General features: G+C 43.7%; 1 protein-coding gene across 4 annotated transcripts in view; it reads left to right on the forward strand.

The window, feature by feature from the left end:
* Nucleotides 1-25827, forward strand: part of ANXA4 (annexin A4) — a 75897-nt gene that overhangs the window by 22880 nt on the left and 27190 nt on the right. For 2 of the 4 annotated variants that reach the window (XM_045078973.1, XM_045078974.1), the window contains exons 2-3: nt 10029-10083; nt 22920-23007. In XM_045078973.1, coding sequence (XP_044934908.1) covers nt 10081-10083; nt 22920-23007 — 91 coding nt within the window. In that variant the 5' untranslated portion in view covers nt 10029-10080. The remainder of the gene's footprint in view (nt 1-10028; nt 10084-22919; nt 23008-25827) is intronic. The other 2 variants (XM_045078975.1, XM_045078976.1) reach the window with 1 other exon arrangement.

The raw sequence follows: 25827 nt of genomic DNA on the forward strand, positions 1-25827 counted from the left end.
TGAACCTTGGAATTATTGTCTCACCTGTGCTTTGCTGGATGTTTTGAACTGAAATTGGGGAAAAACAAACTCTGGAAGATCAAAAGAATACTTTTAAGTCTAGACAGTCACTGCCATAGCACAGAACATAAGCAACGGCCATCTAGGGCTTGAGAAAACCTGTCACAGTTGTGCCAAACCCTTTGAATGAAAGCCCGTAATGTTCTTGATTCATAGCATAAGCCAGACGAGCTATTTCTGGCATTCCTTCTTTCTCCCTCTTTCGGTATACACTGGATAGTTTTGTTTTGTTTTGTTTTAAAATTTTTTAAAATTTATTTGACAGAGAGAGAGAGATCACAAGTAGGCAGAGAGGCAGGCAGAAAGATCGGGGGGAGGAAGGCTCCCTGCTGAGCAGAGAGTCCGATGTGGGGCTCGATCCCAGGATCCTGGGATCATGACCTGAGCTGAAGGCAGAGGCTAGACCCACTGAGCCACCCAGGTGCCCCTACACTGGATAGTCTTAATATTGCTGGCATCAAGATACATACAACCAAAGGGGGGAGGGATTGTTTCTAACCTCCTTTGATATTCGATTCAGACTGCCCCAGGAGCATCAGTCAGTCTCTGAAGCAGGCTGCACTTTTGGGCACTTTTGTATTATGGTTGGATCAGCCATGACCCCCATGCCCCACCCCCATGTTCTATCCCCACCATAGTCAGCACAGGATGCTGGATCTTGATACGGGGGTGGGCGGGGAGGATGGGCACAGAATGTGCCTGGATGGGATCCTTGTGTCTCTCCCTGGGGACGGCACTACTCTGACCATGTGTCTATTTCAGAAAACGTTATCACAGAGCTGGGTTGCATTATTTTTGCACCGGAAAGGCAGGACGGCCGAAGTAGAGCAGGGGAAGTGGGTTGGAAATGGGCTTTCTCTCCATGGGGTGCCTGGGTGGCTTAGTTGGTTGGGCACCCGGCTCTTGGTTTTGGCTCAGGTTGTGATCTCATGGGTGGTGGGATTGGTCCCGATGGGGCCCCACATGGCGGGGGGGGGGGCTCCCTGCTGACAGGGAGTCTACTTGAAAAATTCTCTCTCCCTCTACCCACCCCAACCCCTCACAGGCTCGTGCTCTTTCTCTCAAATAAATGAATCTTTAAAAAAAGAAAAAGGAAATGGGCTTTCTCTTCAAACAGCCAGTAGTCTTGTATTCAACACTTTGGGTTGGAAGCTGTCTGCCAAAGTGTAGCCAGTTTCTGCCTGATAAGTCTGGGAGAGGAACATTTTTGTCGTGGTTTTGTTTTGTTTGATTTTGTTTTGCACCCAGCTCGTTAAAGAGTCAAAGAACAAGAATGCATCTAGCTCAGCAAAAATGTGACAGTTTACAGTATTTATTCCATTTTTACTCTGAGAGCTCCTAGTGGTGTCACCTGCCTGTATACACAGGGACACATATATGCATTTCCCCTGGTATAATATAAAGATCTCTAGAGTCAGACAGACATGTAAGAAAACTGCTCCTGCCACCTCCTCCTGGAGTGACCTTGGATACTATGTTTAACTTTTCTAAACTTATGTTATCAGACCTCATTCACTGGACAGTGGAAGGGCAAATGATACCAGATGGATGAAAGCACCCAGGCGCTCAGTACAATAAGTGGTTAACAAATATTTACCCACAAATTAAGTTTCTATAGCTCCAGTGTACAGAGCAAGGAATGCAAGGCTAGCTTTCCTGATGTTGAGCTACCCAGCGGTGGCAGAACCTGCCCCATGGAGGATGAGCCCACAACCAGAGGAGGATGACTAAAGGCTGGAGGGGATCATTTGGGAAGGTTTGGTAGAGGGTCCTTGCAATGAGAAGCAAGTTCAACAGACTTATCTCTAGCAGCCTCCAAGATTTCTATTTCTTTTTCTTTTCTTTCCTTTTTTAAAAAATATTTTATCTATTTGTCAGAGAGAGAACACAAGCAGGGGGAGTGGCAAGCAGAGGGAGAAGCAGGTTCCCCACTGAGCAGGGAGCCTGATGTAGGACTCGATTCCAGGACTATGAGATTATGACCTCAGCTGAAGGCAGACACTTAACCAAGAAAGCTAGAAAGCTATGCAGGCATCCCCAAGAGTTTTTTTTTTTTTAAGATTTTATTTGTTTATTTGACACAGATCACAAGTAGGCAGAGAGGCAGGCAGAGAGAGAGAGGGAGGAAAGCAGGCTCCCCGCAGAGCAGAGAGCCTGATACAGGGCTTGATCCCAGGACCCTGAGATCATGACCTGAGCTGAAGGCAGAGGCTTAACCCGCTGAGCCACCCAGGTGCCCCCACAAGAATTCTGTTTTAAATGATAGACTACTCTTTCTTTTTTAAGATTTTATTTATTTATTTGACAGAGAGAGAATGAGAGAGAGAGAGAGGGAACAGAAGCGGGGGGAGTGGGAGAGGGAGAAGCAGGCTTCCCGCTGAGCAGGAAGCCCGATGTGGGGCTCAAACCCAGGACCCTGCGATCATGAACTGAGTCAAAGGCAGATACTTAACAACTGAGCCACTCAGGCGCCCCAGTGATAGACTACTCTTGAACAAATAGAGCATAGCGGATATTCTCTGGATGAAGGGTAGATAGGTGGAAATTAAGATATAAATAAATAAAATGATACCTGGCCTGGGGCGGGCATTCCGATCATGTTGAATGACTAAATGTACAAATGTGCATGAAACGTCAGTGAAACTGTCCTGTCAGTCCCATGATTGTGAACAATAACCAGCATGCCCATTACATTAGCTTCTTGTTTCCATGGTCACTGTCCTGAGAGGAGGGGAATCCAGACAGTTTGTTTGCGGTTAACAGGCAGAAGAGTTAAACAAAACAAAACACTGCTACCAACAAAAGGTCAGCCAATGAGAATGCCACCTCCTGTCCACGTGTGGTACTGGGAGTTGCTCAGATAACAAGGAAGGGCATCACTTGGGAAAACCCGAAGCACTGTTCTGTGCACCTGCATACAGTGCCCAGAGAAACCAGGGAGGGTAGCTACACATTTAAAAGCTTATCACAATATGCTTTGAGTGTGCCCTACTCAAAGCTTGTGCCCGGGGAACTGAGGTATCATGTGAAGTACAGAGACGTCTAACAAGGCAGGCGTTGAACTGAGAGTACAGGACCCAGTCCCTTGCTCAGTAAGCATTTAGACCACCTCAGCTGTCTTCTAATTTTTCTAATCTTATCTCAGAGAATTCACCATAGTCAGCTTTCATTATTATATCATCCCACTGGTTTGCAAAGTGGAGGTGGTAGTTGTGACTCCAAACGTTATTGGGTAGATTAATTAAGATAATGTAGAGGAGTACTTAATAAATGTACCTTCCCTCCTTCCCCCTGCCTTTTGGACAAAGGAATCCTTTGACTAGAGAAAAAAAACTTTGGCACGATGTGGCAATGACAGAGGAGTGGGGATGGTTTAAATTGTATGTAAAACGGGTGTTTTAAAATTAGTTGTGGATTGGGGCACCTGGGTGGCTCAGTGGGTTAAAGCCTCTGCCTTCGGCTCAGGTCCTGGGATTGAGCCCTGCATCGGGCTCTCTGCTCAGCAGGGAGCCTGCTTCTCTCTCTCTCTCTGCCTGCCTCTCTGCCTACTTGTGATCTCTGTCTGTCAAATAAATAAATAAAATCTTTTAAATAAATAAATAAAATTAGTTGTGGATTGAAATTATGATTGTCCCCTACCCTGCTGTGAATAAGTGGCTAAAATCTGGACAGAACACTGTTAATCAGTTGTTTGTCAGGTGCCGTGCTGGAATACGTTCTTCCCTGAGATTCTTAGCAGTCAGGTTTCCAAATTTGTCCGCCTTCCTTTGGCTGACATACTTTGTCTTGGATTAAATGTTCAAAAATGCTTACTTCTCCAGACGCAAACCCCATCATGGCAACAGAACTTCCTTTACTTTTTGAAGGATCTAAGCTCCAAGGAAAAAAGGGTTGCATTCATTTTCCTATTTCGTAGACAGTTTTGAAAGCCTACAGTGCTTAGGCGGGGTGGGGCACACCCTCCTGAAGTCCACAGGCTGGAAGTTTAAATTTGTCGTCCCGTGGGATGTAAAATGAAACCCTGTACCAAAGTAGGATGATGAGTGACTCACTCACATGTGATCTTCTGGGGAAGAGAGGGATTCAGTAAGAATGTGCCACGAGGACTGCAGAGCCCTTCCTAATGAACATTCTGGTTGCCCCTCCTGGACCTGGGTCAGTGTCATGATTCTGGATGGAGGTGGCCAAGTTGTGGTGGGGTCTCAAGGGGGGCATCCAGTAATTGGGGTGAATTCAGCGTGGTGCCACATGCAGCAGGACCCGAGAAATTGCATTCATCAGCACACTAAAACGGGGTTCAGCTCTCAAGGATGGGTTCACATCTATAGGCTCACCGCACACATGCCCTCAAATGCAAACACTCACATGCTGATAATATCTTTATTACATTGAGAAATATACGGGATGCCTGGGTGGCTCAGTGGGTTAAGCATCTGCCTTCGGCTGTGGTCATGATCCAGAGTCCTGGGATCAAGTCCCACATGGGGCTCCCTGCTTGGCAGGGAGCTTGCTTCTCTCTCCTTCTGCCTCTCCCCATCCCCACTTGTGCTCTCTGTCTCAAATAAACAAATAAAATCTTAAAGAAAAGAAAAAAGAAATGTAATTGTTACTGAGACAAAAATCCTTGTGCTCCGGACTTTGAAGACAGGTCCACGTGGGAAGCCAAACTCTAGTCCAAGTGTTGCTTGGCAATCACAGAATCAGAACAAAAGGGTATTAGATAGATAACACAGCTGTGGGAAGTATCTGATCCTGGACCATTTTCTCTAGGGCCAAGACACCCTTTCCGTAGGACTGGGCTTTGATGAATATTTCAAAGTAACGATCTCTGACAATTTTGTGTGGAGCTTGGACACCATCTTTCTTTCAATATGCTAATAGTTTCAACAAAGTGGCCTTAGGTCAGGAGCCGTTCTTTCTTATTGAAATTGAATTTGCATATCTTTGTTTTGATGGTTATTTGCTGATTTTACTAGTCTAATGCGCAGGAAATGACCTAATTTGCATGCTTTCCAAATTCTGGCTTAGTGGGGAGGAATCCACCGCACTCCATATCTGGCCTCCTGAAATATCACACGAAATAGGATTTCCTGGTTCCTTGTGTCTGCCATAAGGACATAAGGAACTTCCTGCATGAGGGCATTTCTAGCAGTGTTACAATAGGGCAGTTTGTGGAATGATGTCAAAATGACCCTCTTGTACACCAAGCAGAAAATGATACGGATCTGTTCTCGACGTATCTAATTTTTTTCTTTCTGACTCCATCATAAATTACTTCTGCAGAATTTTGTAATCTGAAGTGAAATAAGTTGAACTTATTTAGCATGCCCTAAAGAACTGCTCTTGGGGTCCATCTCTTATGTTGCGTTCCCAGCTTTCTTTCAGTCGCTCTAAAACAATGGCTTAACATTTTCAGGAGCCCTAGTATGGGCCCTGCTTGTAGAGCTCAGATATATAAAGAAGCTGCCATCCCCCATCACCCCCCACAGACTGCAGAACCATATGGGCCCTCCAGTCTTCATCTTCCCGTCTTGAAGAGCCCCTGATGCTTTTAAGGTCATCTGAGCCATGCCCAAGCCTGAGTGGGTTTCCCTTTTTCCTAAAACTGGGGCACAGTTGCTAATTAGTTTGCCCCACCTGTGAGCAGCCAAGAAGCTTTGGAAACCCTAACACAAAGTCTGAGTCATTATGAACCTGGTGATATTGTTCAGTTTATGGGCTTGTAGGCTGGCCTTCAGAGAGGAAGAATGAATGGATCCAGGAAGCTGAGACAGAAAAGGGTTCCTCTCAAGAGTCCTTGGCTCTTCAGGCTGGAAGAGAATGTGGAAGGACTTTAGAGTTTGAGCTTCCAGAAGAAGGGCGTGGCATTCTTTGGGAGCCGCTCATTTGGGGAAGTTAAGAAGAGGCAATTCTGGGAGGTGGCAATTCTGTGGCAATTCTGGGGGGTGAGAATTCTACCACTGAACCACCAGTGCCTTCCGGTGACAGTTCTGTTCCAGGGGGCGGTCCACAGGATTCCTTCCCCTCCTTCCCACTCCCCACCCATCCTTGCTCCTTACTAGGCACCAGACACTGGGCCCGTAAGCATGAGCTTGGGTTAACTTTACATGTATTAACTGGTATCTGATGAAAGAATCAAGGGGTACTGTTTCCTGCCTTCATTTCTATAATCCACTGAGAAACTTGTTTCGTGCTAGTAAATAACAAATACACAACAGCTGTCTCTATATAAACGGACTTCAGCTGAGTGCTGTCCAAGTTTCAAAATAGATTGGCTGAAAGCACCCTGTGTTCAAGTATGATACATTTTTTTCCCTTTAGTAAATTATTTCTAGCTCTTTGAATAATGACTCTCAGTATTTCCAGAAGATTTTGCTCAAGCGTTTTTTTCCCACTTCTTGATGTGGTCAGGAGGATTGGAAGAATTTATATTAAAGGCTGGGTTTTGAGGGAGATGTTACCCTTCCCTGCCTCCTTACTTGTTGTTGTCATCTATAGCACTGCCCCCTTATCTGTGGGGTATATGTACCAAGAGCCCCCAACAGATGCCTGAAACTGCAGGTAGAATGGAACCCTATTTATACTGTTTTTTCCTACACATACATACCTATGATGAAGTTTAATTTATAAATTAGGCACAGTAAGAGATTAACAACAAGAACTAATAATACAATAATTCTAATGATACAATAAAACTTACATGAATGTGGTCTCTCTCTCAAAATATCTTTTTTTCCCAAGATTTTATTTATTTTTTGACAGAGAGAGGGAACACAAGCAGGGGGAGTGGGAGAGGAAGAAGCAGGCTCCCCGCTGAGCAGGGAGCCCGATGCAGGGCTCGATCCCAGGACCCTGAGATCATGACCTAAGCTGAAGGCAGACGCTTAATAGCTGAGCCACCCAGGCATCCCTCTCTCTCAAAATAACCTTACTGTACTGTAGTTAACCCCCCCTTTTTAAAAAAGATTTTACTTATTTACTCAAGAGAGAACAAGTGAGAGAGAGCACAAACAGGGGTAGAGGCAGAGGGAGAGGAAGAAGCAGGGTCCCCGCTGAGCAAGGAGCCTGATGTGGGACTTGATCCCAGGACCCTAGGATCATGACCTGAGCTGAAGGCAGATGCTTAACCAACTGAGCCATCCCTGTAGTTACCCTTCTTCTTGGGATGATGTGGCATGATGAAATGCTGTGTGATGAGATGAAGTTAGGTGAATGATGTAGGTGTTGTGAGGTTGTGTTAGGCTACCACTGACCTGATTTCAGAAGGAGAATCACCTGCTTCTGGATTGCAATTGATGAAAACCACAGATAAGGAAGGATTTCCGTATTCCAAAACTGTATAGAAACAAAGGGAGGGCCCTTGCTCCTTAAAGGTGGGTCTGCTAGGTGGTCCACCAATTGTCAGAAACTCAATCTAACTCACATATAAATTATTCTTAATGAGAGATATTGGCACATTTTGATCATTTATATGATGTGAAACAGGGCTTCCAAACAAAGTCGTGGCTAAGTCTCAAAGAGCCCTGCTCTTAGCTTCCCCTAGCACATTCTGAGCAAATGAGACATACCCCTTCCTGCTTCCACGGATAGTCTTGACCCTACTCCAACCCCATCTCATGCCACTCTGGCCCTTGTTCATGATGTGGTTGTTCATTCCTCAAACACAGTAAATTCATCACTGCCTCAGGGCCTTTGCTTTAGCTGTTCCTTCTGCCTTCAGTAGTTCTCCTCCAGCACTGAAGAGCTAGCCTCTTCTCATTCAGTTCTTAGCTCAGATGTCTTCTCCTTGCCACCCTGTCCAGGCTAGCTCCGTCCCAGTGACCTGATCACCTCATCTTCCAACCCAGGATTCAACAAATTCCTTCTGTGAAGGGCCAGACATTAAGTATTTTCAGCTCTGTGAGTCATGTAGTCTGTCCCAACCATTCAGTTCTGCTGTTGGAGCACGAAAACAGCGACAGATAATATGTAAACAAATGGGTATAACCAAGCTCCAAGGAGTGTTTGTTTATGAACACTGAAATTTGAATTTTACATAATGTTCGTGTTCATGAAATAATGTTCTTTTGACTTTTTGCCAATCACTGAGAATGTAAAAAGCATTCTTAACTTGTAGGCCATACCAAAAAAAAAGGATTTGGCCATGAGCTGTAGAATGCTGATTCCTGTTCCATAGCATTGTCCTTTCATATTTTTACCTTACTCATCCCGAAATCATCTTATTTATTGATTTATTTGTTGTCTGCCTTTCCTAGTGGACTGTAAGCTCCTTGAAGTCCTGTTCTCTGTCTTACTCACTCTATTATCTCTGTCGACTCGAACACTGCCTGGAATATAGAAGTACCTTATGAGTATCGGGTGATTGAGTGAATAAATCCCTACAGTCCGTGAGCTACTAAATCTAGCAAAGAATTCCTTCCAGATGTTTCCTATGTATTTCCTATTCCAGGGGCCACACCCCACCTAGGTCTCTGCCTCTGCCTGTCCCTCAAGCCTTCCTGACCCCCTGTTTCTCACTCCTTTCTGTTCTGTGCAATAGTGTCCTGTGGAAGGGAGTGTGTCTTTTGTTATATCATTTCTCAGCAAAAATCAAAACCTTCCCAGTATTTTCTCATTATCTGCAGCATCAAGTCACACTCCTCAGCTGGGCATACAAGGCCTTGCCTATAAGTTCTGTACCTGCTTTTCCAACCTTACCTCTGAGCCTTCCCTGAAATGAGCCCTCTGCCCTGGCAGCCTCGTCTCCTCATTGTCCCTGAGGCCACTGCTCATTCCCCACCCTTGCTCAGGCTGTGCCCCAGAACAAGTTGGCATTTCCCTCAGGAAAGGATTGACCCCCTATGTGGTTATAAGGCAAGTCTGCAGTGGGTGATGGGAGACAAGGAAGAATGGAGCTGAGCCTCAGGACAGCTGGGAGATGGAATGAATGTGAGCAGACTGACTCAGTTGGTAATAAGTGGAGAGGATTTCGTAATTCTTAGGTATAATTGAAAAGTGTTGCTTGGTAGGGTGGCCTTGGCCAGTGATTTTCAAATGACTGTGCAGACAAATTTGGGGGGATTCTTGTTAAAATGCAGATTCTGGCAGTAGGTCTGGGGTGGGGGGCCCGAGACTGCTCCCAGGGATGCCCATGCTTCTGGTTCCAGGATGATTCTTTTGAGTATCAAGGAGCTAACAAATTGCTTAGGAAAACAGCCTTTTCTGTAGGACTCCAATATGGAAACAGGAAGTCAGTTGGCCTGTCCCTCAGAGGCCTGCCTGTCAATCATGAGGCCAAGAGTCTTGGCCCAGAGTCAAGGCTTCCTTGCATTCTGAATGACTGAGTACATGTGCGATGATCGAGCATCCTTGCTGAAGAGAATGGAGGACAAAGCTGAGTGTGTAAGCCTGCACTTTGAGGGAAGAAGCACTTGTGCATCCCGAGGTGGTGGCAGTGGGAGTGGAGTGGGTCATCCGCAAGTGACAAGTCTTATGCTGGCTGGCTACTGGCCACCCGCACACACATGCACACACACCCACGCATGGACACACGCACACATGCATGTGCACACACACGCAGAGCACGGGCTGGGTAGCCTTCCTTTTCCATAACAGTTGCATTATCTTTCTCTCCAAGAAGGCACTTCTGTTCCACTAGAGCTTACTGTTCAGAATCCAGGTTTGCCTTGACTACAAGCACTGTACTGCATCCTAGCAAACAATAGGAGCCATTTCCACAATGTGTATCTCCAAACAGAAGAGCAGGTGGGAAAGTATTCTGTTGGAGTAATAAACTTGGCTTGCTTGGCCAGTTTCTCTTTAATTATTAACCCGGCCTTTGTATCTTTGGCCAATCAATAGCTGGCCTTTCCAGGACAGTGGGTGTCATTTCCTAATTGTTTAACTTCTACAAACTACAAGTTATCTTGATTAATGATTTTAATGATGCATCTCTCATCACAGTAATTTCCCCTCTGCTTTTATCACAGAGGAACTTCTGCTCCTGTGACTGAACTCTGATCTTGATAGAGAGTCCCGGCCATGGTAAGTTGGGGAGTGCCTCGCCCTACCTGGTGTCAGCCACGGACAGGTACAGGATGTGTATTCAGGACTGTTGACTTTACGGAGGGTTGTTTGCTTGATAGAGGGGAGAGAGGAGGAAATGAAAAGGCAGTTGTGTTGGTTTTTTTGTGTTTTTTTCCCCAGGCCATTTTCATTTCTTTCAGGGATGGTGAGTAACCTGACCCTGAAAATTAATTCAACAAGAGACTCATTGGAGTCCTTCTAACATGCAGAAGTCCCGCAGGTCCTACCATTGGGAAATCAGTGCCATCCACATTTTGGTATAACATCATTGGAGGCTTATCAAGAAGGGTGTTTGCTGGCCATATGGGCTTGTCATCTGCTTCCTGTTTTCGGCTGTGACTGGACTCCTCAGAGCTTGATTATCTCATCTTTGGGACAGGCAGGGAATTGGATACCTTTGGGAGTTCTGTGAAGTTCAGTGTTGAGGTGGAAGCTGAGCCTCTTAGCTACAAACAGGCTGTACCTGAGGCTGGCCATCTGCTCCCCTTCTCCCACCCAAATAACCTATCTGAACTGACAGGTGATTCTGATCCCTGGTCTTCTTGGAAGGAATAATAGAAATACAATCTTATACCTGGAAAGGAACTGGAGATCTTCCAGCTCTAAATGGCCTCCTCTAGGAAGATGGAGGTATAAACTATCTTGAACAAATAGTAATATACTCTTAACATTGTCTTACATTAGACATTCTAGAATTTTCTTTATCATCCTTGACAGTCAAAACCTTACTCATATCTGCTCTAAATCTCCATGCTTTACTTTAATATTAATTTCTTCTTGATTCTCCCTAGACACGGAGAACATTAATATAGTGTCCCAGCTTTGTGTCAGATGTAGTACTTGGCTCTGGGGACTCAAAATCATTGGGACTGTCTTCTTGTCTGCAACAAGCTCACAGGCCTCTCACATGTGAAACCTATAACCTGGTGACCCTTTGCTGCGCTCTCCATTCAAGGAAAATTATCTCAGTAGTTCTCATCTTTGCTCCTAGTACCTGTTTTTCCATCACCACTGTTACTTATTGGACAGATAAAGGACATTTTTAAAGGGGAAGAAAAACATAAAATAATCACAATATTGTAATTCCCAATTGCTTTCCATCATTTTATTTTAGACCCTACTCACATGTATAATGATTTTTAAATAGTAGTAATAGGGACGCCTGTGTGGCAGAGTTGGTTAAGCAGCTGCCTTCGGCTCGGGTCATGATCCCAGCGTCCTGGGATCAAGTCCCACATCGGGCTCCTTGCTCAGCAGGGAGCCTGCTTCTCCCTCTGCCTCTGCCTGCCATTCAATGTCTGCCTGTGCTCGCTCTCTCCCCTCTCTCCCTCTGATAAATAAAATCTTTTAAATAAATAAATAAATAGTAGTAATAAGTGTAAAAAACTGTTATATATTCACTCTAATCTTGGCTTTGCTAACATGTTTATATTATATTTTGTGCCATATTAAAAACATTTATTCTAGATGGTGGAGTTCTGGGTGTTTCAATTTTCTTCTTTTTTTTTTCAAATTTTCCAAATCTCTACAATGACCATATGATACATTTCTAAAATGAAAACATGTTTTGGGTGCCTGGATGGCTCAGCTGGTTAAGCAGCTGCCTTGCCTCAGGTCATAATCCTGGAGTCCCTGGATTGGGTTCCGCATCAGGCTCCCTGCTCGGCGGGTAGTTTGCTTCTCCCTCTGACCCTCCCCTCTCCCATCCTCTCTCTCTCAAATAAATAAAATCTCCAAAAAAAAGTTTTAAAAGCTATTGTATTCAAGTACTTACAGTATTTTTAAAAATAGATGTGTTTTTTTTTTTAAGATTTTATTTATTTGACAGACAGGGATCACAAGTAGGCAGAGAGGCAGGCAGAGAGAGAGGAGGAAGCAGGCTCCCTGCTGAACAGAGAGCCCGATGCAGGGCTCGATCCCAGGACCCTGGGATCATGACCTGAGCTTTAACCTGGGCGCATGACCTGGGCTTTAACCCACTGAGCCACCCAGGCGCCCCTAAAAATAGATGTTTAATTTATATATAGTGAAATGCACCACTCTTAAGGTTACTGGTAGAGGAGTTTTGACAAACCTATGGGCCATGTGACCTACTCCTTTTTCAAGATAGAACATTTCCTCACTCCAGGAAGTTCCTTTATGCCTCTCCCAGGTCAGTCTTCTACCTGCTACCCACTCCACCCCAGAAATACAACCACTGTTCTGATTGTCATTACCATAGATTAGTTTGCCTGTTCTAGAACATCCTATCAGTGGGACCATAGAGTATGTTCTCTTGTGTGTCTGGCTTTTTTTTTACTGAGCGTTATATTTTTGGCAATCTGTCCATGTTGCTATGAGTTTCAGCAGTTTGTTCTTCAGACTTTTTGTAATTGCTGATGAGTATTTGTTGGAGAATGTCATCAAAAAAGATGTGACCACTGACTGACCGGTTACCTGGACCTGGGCCATCGGAGGCTCCTCATCCCCACCCCTGTCTTTGGAACACGAGTTCTGCTTACCTTTCCTGCTCCAGAGTCTGGTCCCTCTGAGATGATGATGTGGGGTTGAAGAGAGCAGCATGGTGTATGTGCCTGAGCCCATTTAGGGCGTCTTTATATACTTTTAAGATTTTGAGGTTGAGTTCAGTGATCAGTTTGTCTTGCTGCTGCTCAAGACAAGCCTGGTATGTGAGTTCCCTTTGCCACTGTTATAATTGCCACCTACCGACGTGGGGCAGCCTGTCTCTCTTCAATCTCCCTGTGCCCTCCGCCTACTGGGGTCGGCTTCACATGATGCCAGGAAAGCTCCCAAGGGGGTTGTGAACCTACAGTATTCCATTGTATCATATTCCAACTTTTGACATTTACTATCTTCCTGATTATTCTGATAATGGAATAATACTTCATCACTAGCGATATAATGCCTTTGTCTAGTCATTCATTTTTGTTATTCTTTCCTACGTCCTCCCTGTTCCCTTTGCCTGCTGCCATAAGAAGCCTTCCTGGGACACAATCCCCCGCCTTCCCAGAACAGAGAATGGTACATTATACCCTGGAATTTGATCAATACGGTTACCATAGCGCTACCAGGAACAAGGTTCCTGAGCTTATCTTTTTCCTGGAAGGAAGAATCACGAGAATGTAACTGATAAGCTGAAACATCTTTGTATATCTCTCCATCGATTGGTCTTGTTAGATATTAATTCTAATCCCATAATAGCATCCCTCAGCAATGCAGTTTGTGTTAAAGTTGAATGCAGTGTCTGGGCACCGACCAAAATTTTGCAGTAAAGCTCCAAAAGAACCTTGTGAAACATTTCCCTCAGAAAGCTGTCTCATAGTGTGAGTTAGGCCATGTGGGAATTTTGACAGCAGGTCACCAGTTTGCTTATTATGACTGATGCGTAGTACAAGAATGAAAGAAGCTATATTAATGTCCTAGGGCTGCCATAACAAAGTCCCACAAACTGGGTGGCTTAAAATAATAGAAATTTGTTGTCTCACTCTTCTGGAGGCCAGAAATCCAAAATCGAGGTGTTGGCAGGGTCAGGATCCCTCTGCAACCTGTAGGTGGTTCCTTGTTGCCTCTTCCTGGCTTCTGGGGGTTTGCTGGCAGTCTTAGGCTTAACTACAATCTCTGCCTTCAGCATCATGTTGTGTTCTCCCTGTATGTCTGTGTCTGCACGTGTTGTCTTATTAGGATGACCTCATCTTAATGTGATTAATTACATCTTTAATGACCCTATTTCCAAAAAAAAGGATACATTCTGAAGTCCTGGGGGTTAGGACTTCAACATATCTCTTGGGGGGTTACAGTCCAACCTGTGACAGTACCCAAGGAAGGTACTGTCATGGAATTCTACTTTTCTCTGTCAAGTGCATAGAAGGTCATGACTAAGTGCTAGATGCTGGCAGTATCTAGGAGGTGAAGGTCTGGGCTTGTGTCTAACAAGGCCCATACTCTCTGTGCCTGAGGCCTTTGGATGGTCTTGATGTGGGCCACAGTGAGCGAAGTCTCTTCCTAGAGAGCTTCCCTAAGGGCATAAAAATTCTCTGATGATTTAGTTGGTCCATATTATATTCTTGCATGAAATTAAATCATCAGAGAGCCTTCAATCTATTCTACTTTGCTTTTGCCACCTGTACAAATGCTCTGTTCTGGATTTTGCTTTGGCATTACCCCATAAGCTTTCACTAGGAGATATTATCAGAAATAGATACAAGAATCTTCACTCTTACATTTATTGTGGAGATCTTGTTGAAGTCATAGTTAATGATTATGATGATGATGATGATAGCTACTGAGTTTGGATTTTGTGTTGGAGTTTACTGTTTGCTGGATTTTGTGCTAAATGCTTTGTTACATTAATCTGCTTTGTTATTCCAAGTCTGTGAGTTGATATCATTATTCTTCTTGTACAGGTGAGAAAAATGCAACTCCCCCTATTGACAGCCCAGCTAGAAAGGGTTGAAGCCAAGATTCAAAGCTGCGTCTATCCCACTCCCAATATCCATGTTCCCCCTACTAAGCTTTACTACCTCGCACTGTAGCCTGCTGTGTCTCCTTCACAGAGACCCACAGATGAAATTTCCCTCAGTAGTAGAATTCCCTTTACAGTGTTGGTGACCCCAAGAGTCATGTAGAGGAGATGGAACTCGTTCCATGAATATTAGATTTTACTGGATCGTGGGCACAAGTCTATGGGTACATTTCAACCAAGGCTTATATAAGATATAAAACCATTCTCACATTGCAACAATTCATATCATCTCCCTGTTCTGTTTCCTCCCATCACTGTAACATCCTAGCACCGTTTGCCAAAAAGGACATTATCAGAAAAGTCAGAAGAAACAGACCTACTATGTGACCTGAGACCTAAATTTACCTTATCCTCAGCTTGTGAACCCTAGCATTGTGAAAGTACATAGCACCAGCTATGAACAGAGGAAGGTATCCAGCTTGGTCTGAACCCCATTGACCTTCTGATGCCAAGAAGTCATTTAGATCCTTCCCCATGTACAACCTTGGCCAATCAAATGCACACCACAATGGCAGACACCTGACAAATTAACTAAGGGAAAGGAGATGAGGTGGAACAGTTCTAGTGACTAATTAGGTCATTTTTAAGGACAAAAAAAAAACAGGGATGCTTGGGTGCTCAGTCGGTTAAGCCGATGCCTTCAGCTTGGGTCATGATTCCAGGGTCCTGGGATTGAGTCCCACATTGGGCTCCTTGCTTGGCAGGTAGCCTGCTTCTCTCTCTCTGCCTCTGCCTGTTTACGCACTCTCATTCTCTTTCTCTCTCTCTCTGATAAATAAATAAAATCTTTAAAAAAAAGACAAGAAAATAGAATTCAGAATATCAAAACATGGGTGACTGAAGGGCTATAATAATGCTCAGTGTCAGATACAGAGAGGAAGATATATTTAAAATCAAAGCTAGCGAGGCACCTGGGTGGCTCAATTGGTTGGGCATCTGCCTTCGGCTCTGGTCATGATCCCAGGGTCCTGGGATGGAGTCCTGCCTTGGGCTCTCTGCTTGGCAGGGAGCCTGCTTCTCCCTCTCCCTATGTGCCTCCTCCAGCTTGTTCTTTCTCTGTCACTCATTCTGTGTCTCCCAAATGAATAAATAAAATCTTTTTTAAAAAAACAACCCAAAGCTATTTTGATTCTATCCTCTACGGCTAAATGAGGGAGCCCAGAAAGCTCTAGTAATGCAGATTGTCTCTCTGTAAACTCAGTACAAAGAAAAGCAAGGCATTTCTTGGGCAACTGGTCTCTTTTCCTCTTACAGTGAATCTCAGTACTGTTTACAATTCCCTCTTCAGCTTCCAGGCAGAGAAACCCGTGGCTTCCCGCTAAAACTGTACAGACCCTTACGGTCTAAATTTTGGTTTCCTTCCTACTCCCTAGCTTTACCTTAGTATTCTGTGTTTTATGCCCTGTCACTGAATTTCCCCATCTACTTATTTATATGTTTATTTATTTTTTTTAAGAATTTATTTGTTTATTTGACAGCCAGAGATCACAAATAGGCAGAGAGAGAGGAAGAAGCAGGCTCCCCGCTGAGCAGAGAGCCCAACGTGGGGCTTGATCCCAGGACCCTGAGATGGTGCTTGAGCCAAAGGCAGAGGCTTTAACCCACTGAGCCACCCAGGTGCCCCTGTTTATTTATTTTTAAAGGTTTTTTTTTAAAGATTTTTTTAAATTTATTTGATAGAGATCACAGGCAGAAAGGAAGGCAGAGAGAGAGGGAGAAGCAGGCTCCCCGTTGAGCAGAGAGCCCGTTGTGGGGCTCAATCCCAGGACCCTGAGATCATGACCTGAGCCGAAGGCAGAGGCTTAACCCCCTGAGCCATCCAGGTGCCCCTATTTTTAAAGGTTTATTTTTTTACTTATTTGGGAGAGAGTGAGAGCAGGATAGGGGCAAAGGGCAAGGGATAGAGAATTCTTAAGTAGACCTGGAGCCCGACATGGGGTTCAGTCCCAGAACCCTAAGATCATGACTTGAGCTGAAATCCAGAGCAGGCTGCCTAACTGACTGAGCCACACAGGCACCCCTATTATTTATTTATTTATTTATTTATTTATTTATTTAGATTTTATTTATTTGAGAGAGAGCAAAGCAGGAGAGATCACAGAGGAAGAGGGAGAAGCAGACTCACCACTTAACAGGGATCCCGATGCCGGACTTGATCCCAGGACCCTGAGATCATAACCTGATCCAAAGGCAGATGCTTGACTGACTGAGCCACCCAGGCACCCGATTTTTTTATATTGCATTGTCTTTATTTCTCTACACTACTTCCCACAACATAAATCATGTATTAGTAAATCAGTAAATATATTCAGAATATTCAGGGCACCTTGATCTTAATCAGCAAATTATCTCTAAATCATAATCCAACTGAAGTTGTCCCTACTGGTCACTGGCCTATGTTTTGCCTCCTGTTGTTTTTAATTTTTTGATTTTTATTTTGACAGGATCAGGTTCACTCATTTTAATTTTTATTTATTATTTTTTTAAATTCCAGTGTTGTTAACACACAGTGTTACATTAGTTTCAGGTGTACAGTATAGTGATTCAACAACTCTTTACATTAATCGGTGCTTACCATAATAAGTACTCTTGATCCCCATTACCTGTTTCCTACATCCCTATCCTCTCCCCTTTGGTAACCATCAGTTTGTTCTCTGTAGTTAAGAGTCTGTTTTTCTGTTTGTATTTATTTATTTATTAATGTATTTGTCAGAGAGAGAGAGTTTCTTTGTTCATTTGTTTTATTTCTCAAATTCCACATATGAGTGAATTATGGTATTTGTTTTTCTCTGACTGACTTATTCCATATAGCATAATACTCTCTAGATCTATCTATGTTGCTGCAAATAGCCAGATTTAATTCTTTTTAAAATTTTTTAATGTATTATTTATTTATTTTTAAAGCTTATTTATTTCAGAGAGAGAGAGAGAGAGATTGAACATGAGCAGGGGAGAGAAGCAGAGGAAAAGGAAAAAGCAGACTCCTGCTGAGCAGGGAGCCGGCTGTGGGACTTGATCCCAGGACCCTGGGTCATGATCTCATCTGAAGGCAGATGCTTAACCCAACTGAGCCACGCAGGTGTCCCTCATTCTTTTTTTATGGCTGAATAATATTCTATCATATTATATCTACCACAACTTCTTTATCTGTTCATCTACATGGTTGGACATTTTGGCTGATTCTATATTTGGGCTATTGTGAATGATGCTACAGTAAATATAGGGGTGCATGTATCCTTTTGAGTTAGTGTTTTTGCTTTCTTTGGAATACCCAGTAGTGGAATTACTGAATCATATGATAGTTCTATTTTTACTGTTTTGAAGAACCTCCATACTGTCCTCCACAGCAGCTGCATCAGTTTGCTTTCCTACCAGCAGCAGTGAGGGTTCCTTTTTCTCCACATCCTCGCCAACACATGTTGTTTCTTGTATTCTTGATTTTAGCCATTATGACAGGTGTGAGGTGATATCTTACTGTGGTTTTGATTTGCATTTCCCTAATGATGAGTGATGTTGAGCATCTTCTTGTGTCTATCCATACAGATGGCTTCTTAGAAAAATGTCTGTTCACGTCTTCTGCCCATTTTTAATTAGAATATTTGTTTTTTTGATGTCGAGTTGTATAAATGTTATGAGCATGCGATAAAGGCACACACACAAGTTGTGTCTTTCCACAGTGTCAGCTTTATTCAATCATAAACCAAAGTTAAATCCCAATGATAGAGCAGCTTCAGGATTCCAAACTCAATGACAATTCATGTGTGATTAAACTTGGCTTCTTCTATAGCAGAGCAGGACAGAAGACAAGCCATACAACAAACAAGTTAACAGAAGGGTGTAGGAAGTTAAGCAACCAGACATGAAGTCAGTCTGTGGGTGCACAGTTGAGCTAAGGCCTCGGTCTGGTCCAGGTCAGCACTCGGCACTCACTGCTTCTGATATTCAAGCGGTGAAGGATCTCGGTTCTGTTTGGAGGTCCATGGGGAGAGCCTTCGGCAGCAGTTACCTTTTCTAAGTGTTCAGACATAGAGGAGTCATGTCTGAAGAATCTGACGTACAGTTGCCAAAATCCTTCCCTTTTTAAAGGGATTTAATCAGTTTTGGGGCTCTGCAGACCTCCTTTGGTTCTGCTGCTTATCAGTTCTGGAGAGTCAGCTGACATTGGTCCTGCTGATACTTTGTAGCTTCAGTACCTTAACCGCTTGTATCATTGCTTGACATGAGAGACTCCATTTTTATCTCTACAATAGATTATGTATGGATTCTGGACCTTAACCCCTTATCGAATATATCATTTGGAAATATTTTCTCCCATTCAGTGGGTTGTCTCTTTGTGTTTTTTGTTTGTTTGTTTAAAGGTTTTATTTATTTATTTGACAGACAGAGATCATGAATAGGCAGAGAGGCAGGCAGAGAGAGGGAGGGAGAAGCAGGCTCCTTGCTGAGCAGAGAGCCTGATGCGGGGCTTGATCCCAGGACCCTGGGATCATGACCTAAGCCGAAGGCAGAGGCTTTAACCCACTGAGTCACCCAGGCGCCCCGTCTTTGTTTTGTTGGCAGTTTCCTTCACTGTGCAAAAACTTTTCATTTTGGCGTAGTCCCAGGAGTTTAATTTTGCTTTTGTTTCCCTTCCCTTTTAAGACCTATCTAGAAAAATGTTTCTACCTCTGATGTCAAAGAGATTATGTTTTCATTCTAGGAATTTTATGGTTTCAGGTCTCACATTTAGGTCTTTAGTCCATTTGGAGTTTATTTTTGTGTATGGTGTAAGAAAGACGCTCAGTTTCATTCTTTTGATTGTTAGCTGGATAGTTTTCCCAATACCATTTGTTGAAGAGACTTTCCCCCATTGTATATTCATGCATTCTTTCTTGAAGATCAATTAACTGTAAAATCATGGGTTTATTTTTGGGCTCTCTCTTCTGTTCCATGTGTCTGTTTTTGTGCCAGTACCATATTGTTTTGATTACTACAGCTTATAGTATATCTTGAAATCTGATGGTGATACCTCCAGTTTTATTCTTTTTTTCAAGATTGATTTGGCTATTCGGGATCTATTGTGGTTCCATCCAAATTCTACCGTTATTTTTTCTAGTTCTGTGAAAAATGTTGGTATCTTGATAGCGATTACATTAAATCTGGGTAAATTTTAAAAATTTGGGTAGTGTGAACATTTTAACAATATTTGTTCTCCCAATCCATGAACATGGAATACCTCTCCATTTGTTTGTGTCATCTTCAGTTTCTTTTATCAGTGTTTTATAGTTCTCAGAGTACAGGTCTTTCACCTCACGTTCACTAACTTCAAATCCCTTGTACACATCAGAGTACCTATTTAAGACATTTGATCATTTCTAGTGATGCCAGTCATCATCTCTATTGTCTAGGGTGGCTCTCTCCTCCTTATGACTTCCATTTTCCCCTCTGCCTACTCAGTCAGGTTTTAGTTTCCTTCATTCCACTATAAAAGTTCTTGTCAGGGTCACCAGAAACCTCGTTGCCAAATCTGACCATCCCTTCTGTGTCCACCTCTTCCACTACCTTTGGCAGCCACTGATGCCTCCCTGCTTCCTTAGCCTCTGGACAACATGCTATCCTGTTTTTCTTTTTACTTTAAGGACCAATCTTTCCTCCTTCCTTCCTTTCATTCTTCCTTCCTTCCTTAAAGACTTTATTTTTTGAGAGAGAGAGAGAGAGAGTGAGAGAACACAAGCAGGGGGAGGGGATGTGAGAGAGGGAAAGCAGTCTTCCCACTGAGCAGGGAGCCTGACGTGGGGTTTGATCCCAGGATTCTGGGATCATGACCTGAGCCAAAGGCAGACACTTAACCAGCTAAGCCACCCAGGCACCCCAAGGACTGATCTTTCTTGATCATCCTTTCTAGACTCTCTTCTGCTTGACCTCTACTACTAGAGAGACCCAGGCTTGTCCTATGACCCCTGTTCTTAAACTACTTTCTCCCTATGTCATTTCATCCAATACCACCCACGTGGTGATGTGTCTTGACTTGATTTCTACTTATATTTTATAATCAGCTGTCCTTTTGACAACTCCACTTGAGTGTTTAGTGGACATCCCAAGCTTAACATTTTGAAAATAGAACTTCTAAATCCCACTCCCCACTGCCCCTGTGGCCCTGATGCCAAAACTGGTAATTCTCTAGATTTCCCCATCTAGGTAAATAACATCACTCTGCACTTGGCTGCTCAGGGGAGAGATCCAGAGTTACACTTGATTCTTTTCTTTCCTTACCTCCCATGTCTGTCCGTTAGTAAGTTCTGTTGCCTTTGTTCCAAAACATGTGCTGTGTCTGCCTGTTTCTTTCTGTTTCACGTCACCCTCGTCTAATATCATATGCATGGGGCTTGCCCCAGATTATCAACTGGTCTCTGCCTCTCCCTTCAGCAGCTTGAGAGATCTTTTTTTTTTTTTTTTTTTTTTTTTAAGATTTTACCTATTTATTTGACAGAGAGATCACAAGTAGGCAGAGAGGCAGAGACAGAGAGAGGAGGGAAGCAGGCACCCCGCTGAGCAGAAAGCCCAATCTGGGGCTCGATCCCAGGACCCTCAGATCGTGACCTGAGCCGGAGGCAGAGGCCTAACCCACTGAGCCACCCAAGTGCCCCGGAGAGATCTTTTTAACACGTAAATCAGCTCAAGCCCTTCATGCCCTTGCTTAAACTGCCAGTGGCTTGCTCTTTCTTTTTTTTTTTTTTTTTTAATTTTTAAAATTTATTTTCAGCATGACAGTATTCATTGTTTTTGCACCACACCCAGTGCTCCATGCAATCCGTGCCCTTTCCAATACCCACCACCTGGTTCCCCCAACCTCCCACCCCCCACCCCTTCAAGACCCTCAGATTGTTTTTCAGAGTCCATGGTCTTTCATGGTTCACCTCCCCTTCCAATTTCCCTCAACTCCCTTCTCCTCTCCATCTCCCCTTGTCCTCCATGCTATTTATTACGCTCCACAAATAAGTGAACCCATATGATAATTGCCAGTGGCTTTCGATTGCACTTAGGACAGACTCTAAACTCCTTACCTCAGTGAGGGCTGCCTTGTTCTGGCCCCAGCCCACCTCTCTGATTGTCTTTTTTCCTTTTTCCTTTTTGAAACTTTTATTATGGAAAAGTATAAATATGTCGGAAAGTAGACTGAGTATTAAAAAGAATTAAAAAGTATTAAAAAGAATTAAGACTGTGTGCTTACCAATAATTATTAACTCATGGTCAGCCTTGTTTCTTCTTTATCTCCACTTAATTCCCACAACTTGTGTTACTTTGTAGCAAATTCCAGACACCTTATCCTCTCATCTGTAAACCATTTCAATCTATATAAGATTAAAACTCTTAAAAATAAAAGATAAGCACAGTACCATTATCATAGCTAAAAATGTTAATGCTGGTTCCTTAATGTCATCAAATATCAAGTCAGTGTTCAGATTTCCAGTTGTCTCATAACTTACTTTTCTAGTGTTGGTTTAGGATTTAAATTATGATTATTGATATGCCTTTTTAATCTCTTTTAAGCTATTATTCCCCCCACCCCCCTCCATCTCTCTCTTTTCTTATTCTCTTTGCAACTGATTTCTTAATGAACCTAGATCATTCATCAAGTAGTGCTTCTCACAGTCTGGAATTTGCTGATTACAACCCTATGGCTGTAGGTTGACATTTCCCTCTCCTATTTTCTGTACATTGGTATTCGGCTCTAGGGGCTTGATTGGATTTGGGTTTGATTAGTTCCTTTCTCGGGGAGGGGTGGTGGCAGGGAACAAGATTATGGCACAGGTGGTAATGGAACTTAGCTTATCACTGTCCCCCTTTCCCACACCAACTTGGGCCACTCTGGCTTCTGTCCTGCTCCTGGAATACACGCTAGGTCCAGCCTCCGGCCCTTGCCTCGGCTGTTTCCTCTGCCTGTGACACCACTACCACCACCCCCACCCCCGTACCCCACGGCCCCCTATCTTTTCATGGCCAGCTGCTTCATGTCATTCAGATGTCAGCGTAAATGTCACTGTCAGAGCAGCCCTTCTGGGAGCTCTCTGTCTGCTCCTTAGCACTTCCCACCACTGGACACCAAGTGTGTCTTCATTTGTTGGCCTGTTTAGGTCTGCCTGCTCCTGAACTAGAGCATCAGCTTCGTGGGAGTGAGAGTCTCCTCTCTCATGCTCACTGCTATATCCCCAGCAGCTAGAATAGTGTCTGTCCTCTGGTAGGTGTTGAAGGAGGTGATGGCGCTCGGTCACATCTTTCTCTGTGTGCTCAGGCAGCCAAAGGAGGCACCGTCAAAGCTGCTTCGGCATTCAATGCCACTGAAGATGCCCAGACCCTGAGGAAGGCCATGAAGGGGCTTGGTAAGTGTCCCACTGGAGGGGAACATGCCCTTCTATGTTGTGCATCACAGAGTCACATAGGGTGCTGTGTCCCCTGGCAAAAAATGAGTAGGTCTCTAAGACAAGACAGTGGGAACAAGTTGGCTTTTAAGACAGATTAGGTGGGAGGGCATTCCTTACTCACTTTTCTTACAGAATTAACATTTAATTCACTCATTCTGGATTTCTCCCATTTTAATCTGTTTTGCATGAGAACATTACCAATCTATATGTAAAACTCCAGAAATGTATCTGTTTTCCAGGTAGTGCTGTATGTGTGTGGTACAAAGCCCTTTCACAAATATTATTTAAATGGGTGTGTACACAGTAGCCCAGCATTGTAGTGAAAGCAGCGATTGCTCTTGATATTTTCAGCCCATTTCATGGATGTGAAGTGAAGTCACATAATAAGTGGAACTGAGTCCTGAGTCACACTTGGCAGGCAAAGGCCTCCAGTGGGCATAGTCACACTGGCGTACTCTGACCACTCTTGCCTGGGTGGACATTTAGCCAGAGAAGTGTCCTTGGTTCATAGCTGCTGTTAATAATCCCCTTGCAATTTGGTTAAAAACATTGGATCATGAAGCCATATTTCTCAGTTTTTTTCCCCCCAAAGAGCTCATTTTACTTAGGCCCAATGTTACTAGCAACAAATACGACAAGAACAATAACAGCAGCTTATTTTACTGCTGTGAAGTTGAGATTCGGGGAGGTTAGCTAACTTGCCCAATGTCGCAGAGCTAGTAGGTGTTAGAGTCAGGATTCTAGGTGATTCCAGGGGGCCAAACCCAAACAGTGTGACTCCAGAGCTAGAGTTTAAGTCCCCATGCTGTCCTGCTGCCCACCTCTGAATGGAACATTGTTCTGAATCAATAGTCCTTCTCCTCATTTTTCCCTTTTTCATAAATAAGATGGAAAGTGTGCTTGGCCCACTTGTTGTCATTTTCTCCTACTTCTTTGGTATATAGCAAGAATACCGAAATTCAGAATGTGGACCGCATGGCATTCAGAAGTCTCAAAATAAAAGTCAGGAGACATTTGACAACCAATTCTTGTCAGTTTCTGCTGTGTGGGGACTAATGTAAAGCAGACAGTTGGAGGAGACAATGATTATAAAACCTAATCCTCCGAGTTCATGGGTGCTAGATGGGTAAGGCGTACACAGAAATAACTGCGATAGTGTGGTAATAGCTATCAGAATATGACAGTGATAGAAGGGGCACAAATGAGATCCCATTAGATTCAGAGAGGAGATCCCATTTTATTTGGGGGCATCAGGCAAAACTTCTCTGTGGATGTAGAATTTGAGATGGACTTTTGCAAGGTAAGCTGTTTCAATAGAGATAAGAGAGAATGTATTTCAGGTGAATGGAACAGTATGAGCAAAGGCATGGCTGTGAGCATTGTCCCACTTTCCAGGTTAGCTGAGGCTTAGGGGAGTCAGAGTAAATACATGGAAAGGTGCCTTGCAGCAGGAGATATTTAGAAAGCAGGAGTTGACTGCTACCAAAGGGAGGTCCTGGGGTTGCCCCCGAGGAGGCCACCTGTAGAGTCATAGGCATGGGGCGATGGCCCAAAGGCATTGGCCAGGAAACAGTGCCACAATCATGGCACTCTGTGGGGTGGCTAGAGGGACATATAAACCAGGAGACTGGGAATGAAAGAGGTCAGGAGAAAGGAATGCAGTACAGTTGGATCAAGTACAGTAATTGAAGAGTTAGGTCTGTGAATTTGGCTGCCTGATACCGTTTCCTGTGGATATTTACAACAGTGAATGGGATATTGTAGAAAGTCTCAAATGCTAGAATGCTCTACTTGGAGTGAATCCAGCAGATGGTGTGGGGCAGGGGGGCTCTGTGTATTCCTGAGCAGGGGAGGGGCCCTCTGAGAGTTTTTCTTTTTAGGAAAATGAATCTGGCAAGACTTGGGAAACACCAATTAAGAGATAAGAATATGAGTTAACAGATGTTACATGTGTCTAAGCCCCTAAAATCCTGGATTATAGTAGAAGTGGTAGGAATCAAAGAGGGTACTGATGCAAAAAAGATTTTTAGAATTAGACTTTATATGCCTTGGCAGGAAAGTTGAATGTGGAGGATGAGAGAAGGTTTAAAAAAAAAAAAAGGCTATTTTGAGGGCTCAAACCTGACTGACTGACTGAAAGAAAGATGGTGCCTTTTATAGAAACGGATAAGTGTAAGCCAGAGTGGGATCCCCCCCCGCCCCGAGAGTTCTGAAGGAGAACAGGAAGGTTGCATATAGATGCCTCTTTCTTTTTCTTTTCTTTTCTTTTTTTTTTTTTTTAAGGAGAGCAGAAAGTAGGTCCGTAAGATACGTAAACAAAGTTCTATAGCTTCCTCTTTACATCTCACACTTTTCTGGCTTTCTAATCTTACAAAGAATAACTATGGTAAATCTAGATTTTTTTCATTTCTCCTGAAATATCCCAATAGAATCTCTTCTGTAGTCACCTCACAATTCCCCCTACAGGTTAAACAGTAAGGAAGCAGAAAACTCACCAAACATACACAAACCTCCAGCTGTTAACCATGACAAGGGACCAATTTTGAAAAAAATCAGAGTAAAGCCCTCCTGGTAAAAGTTGCTGCAAGAAACAGGCAAACAAAATTTCAGATGTTTAGGGGTGCCTGGGTGGCTCAGTGGGTTAAGCCTCTGCCTTCAACTCAGGTCATTATCCCAGGGCCCTGGGATCGAACCCCACATTGGGCTCTCTGCTCAGCAGGGAGCCTGCTTCCTCCTCTCTCTCTCTCTGCCTGCCTCTCTGCCTACTTGTGATCTCTC

This window comes from Mustela putorius, unplaced genomic scaffold (genome assembly GCF_011764305.1).
Source record: "Mustela putorius furo isolate JIRA1106 unplaced genomic scaffold, ASM1176430v1.1 tig00000281_pilon_pilon_pilon, whole genome shotgun sequence".
Taxonomy (NCBI): Eukaryota; Metazoa; Chordata; class Mammalia; order Carnivora; family Mustelidae; genus Mustela; species Mustela putorius.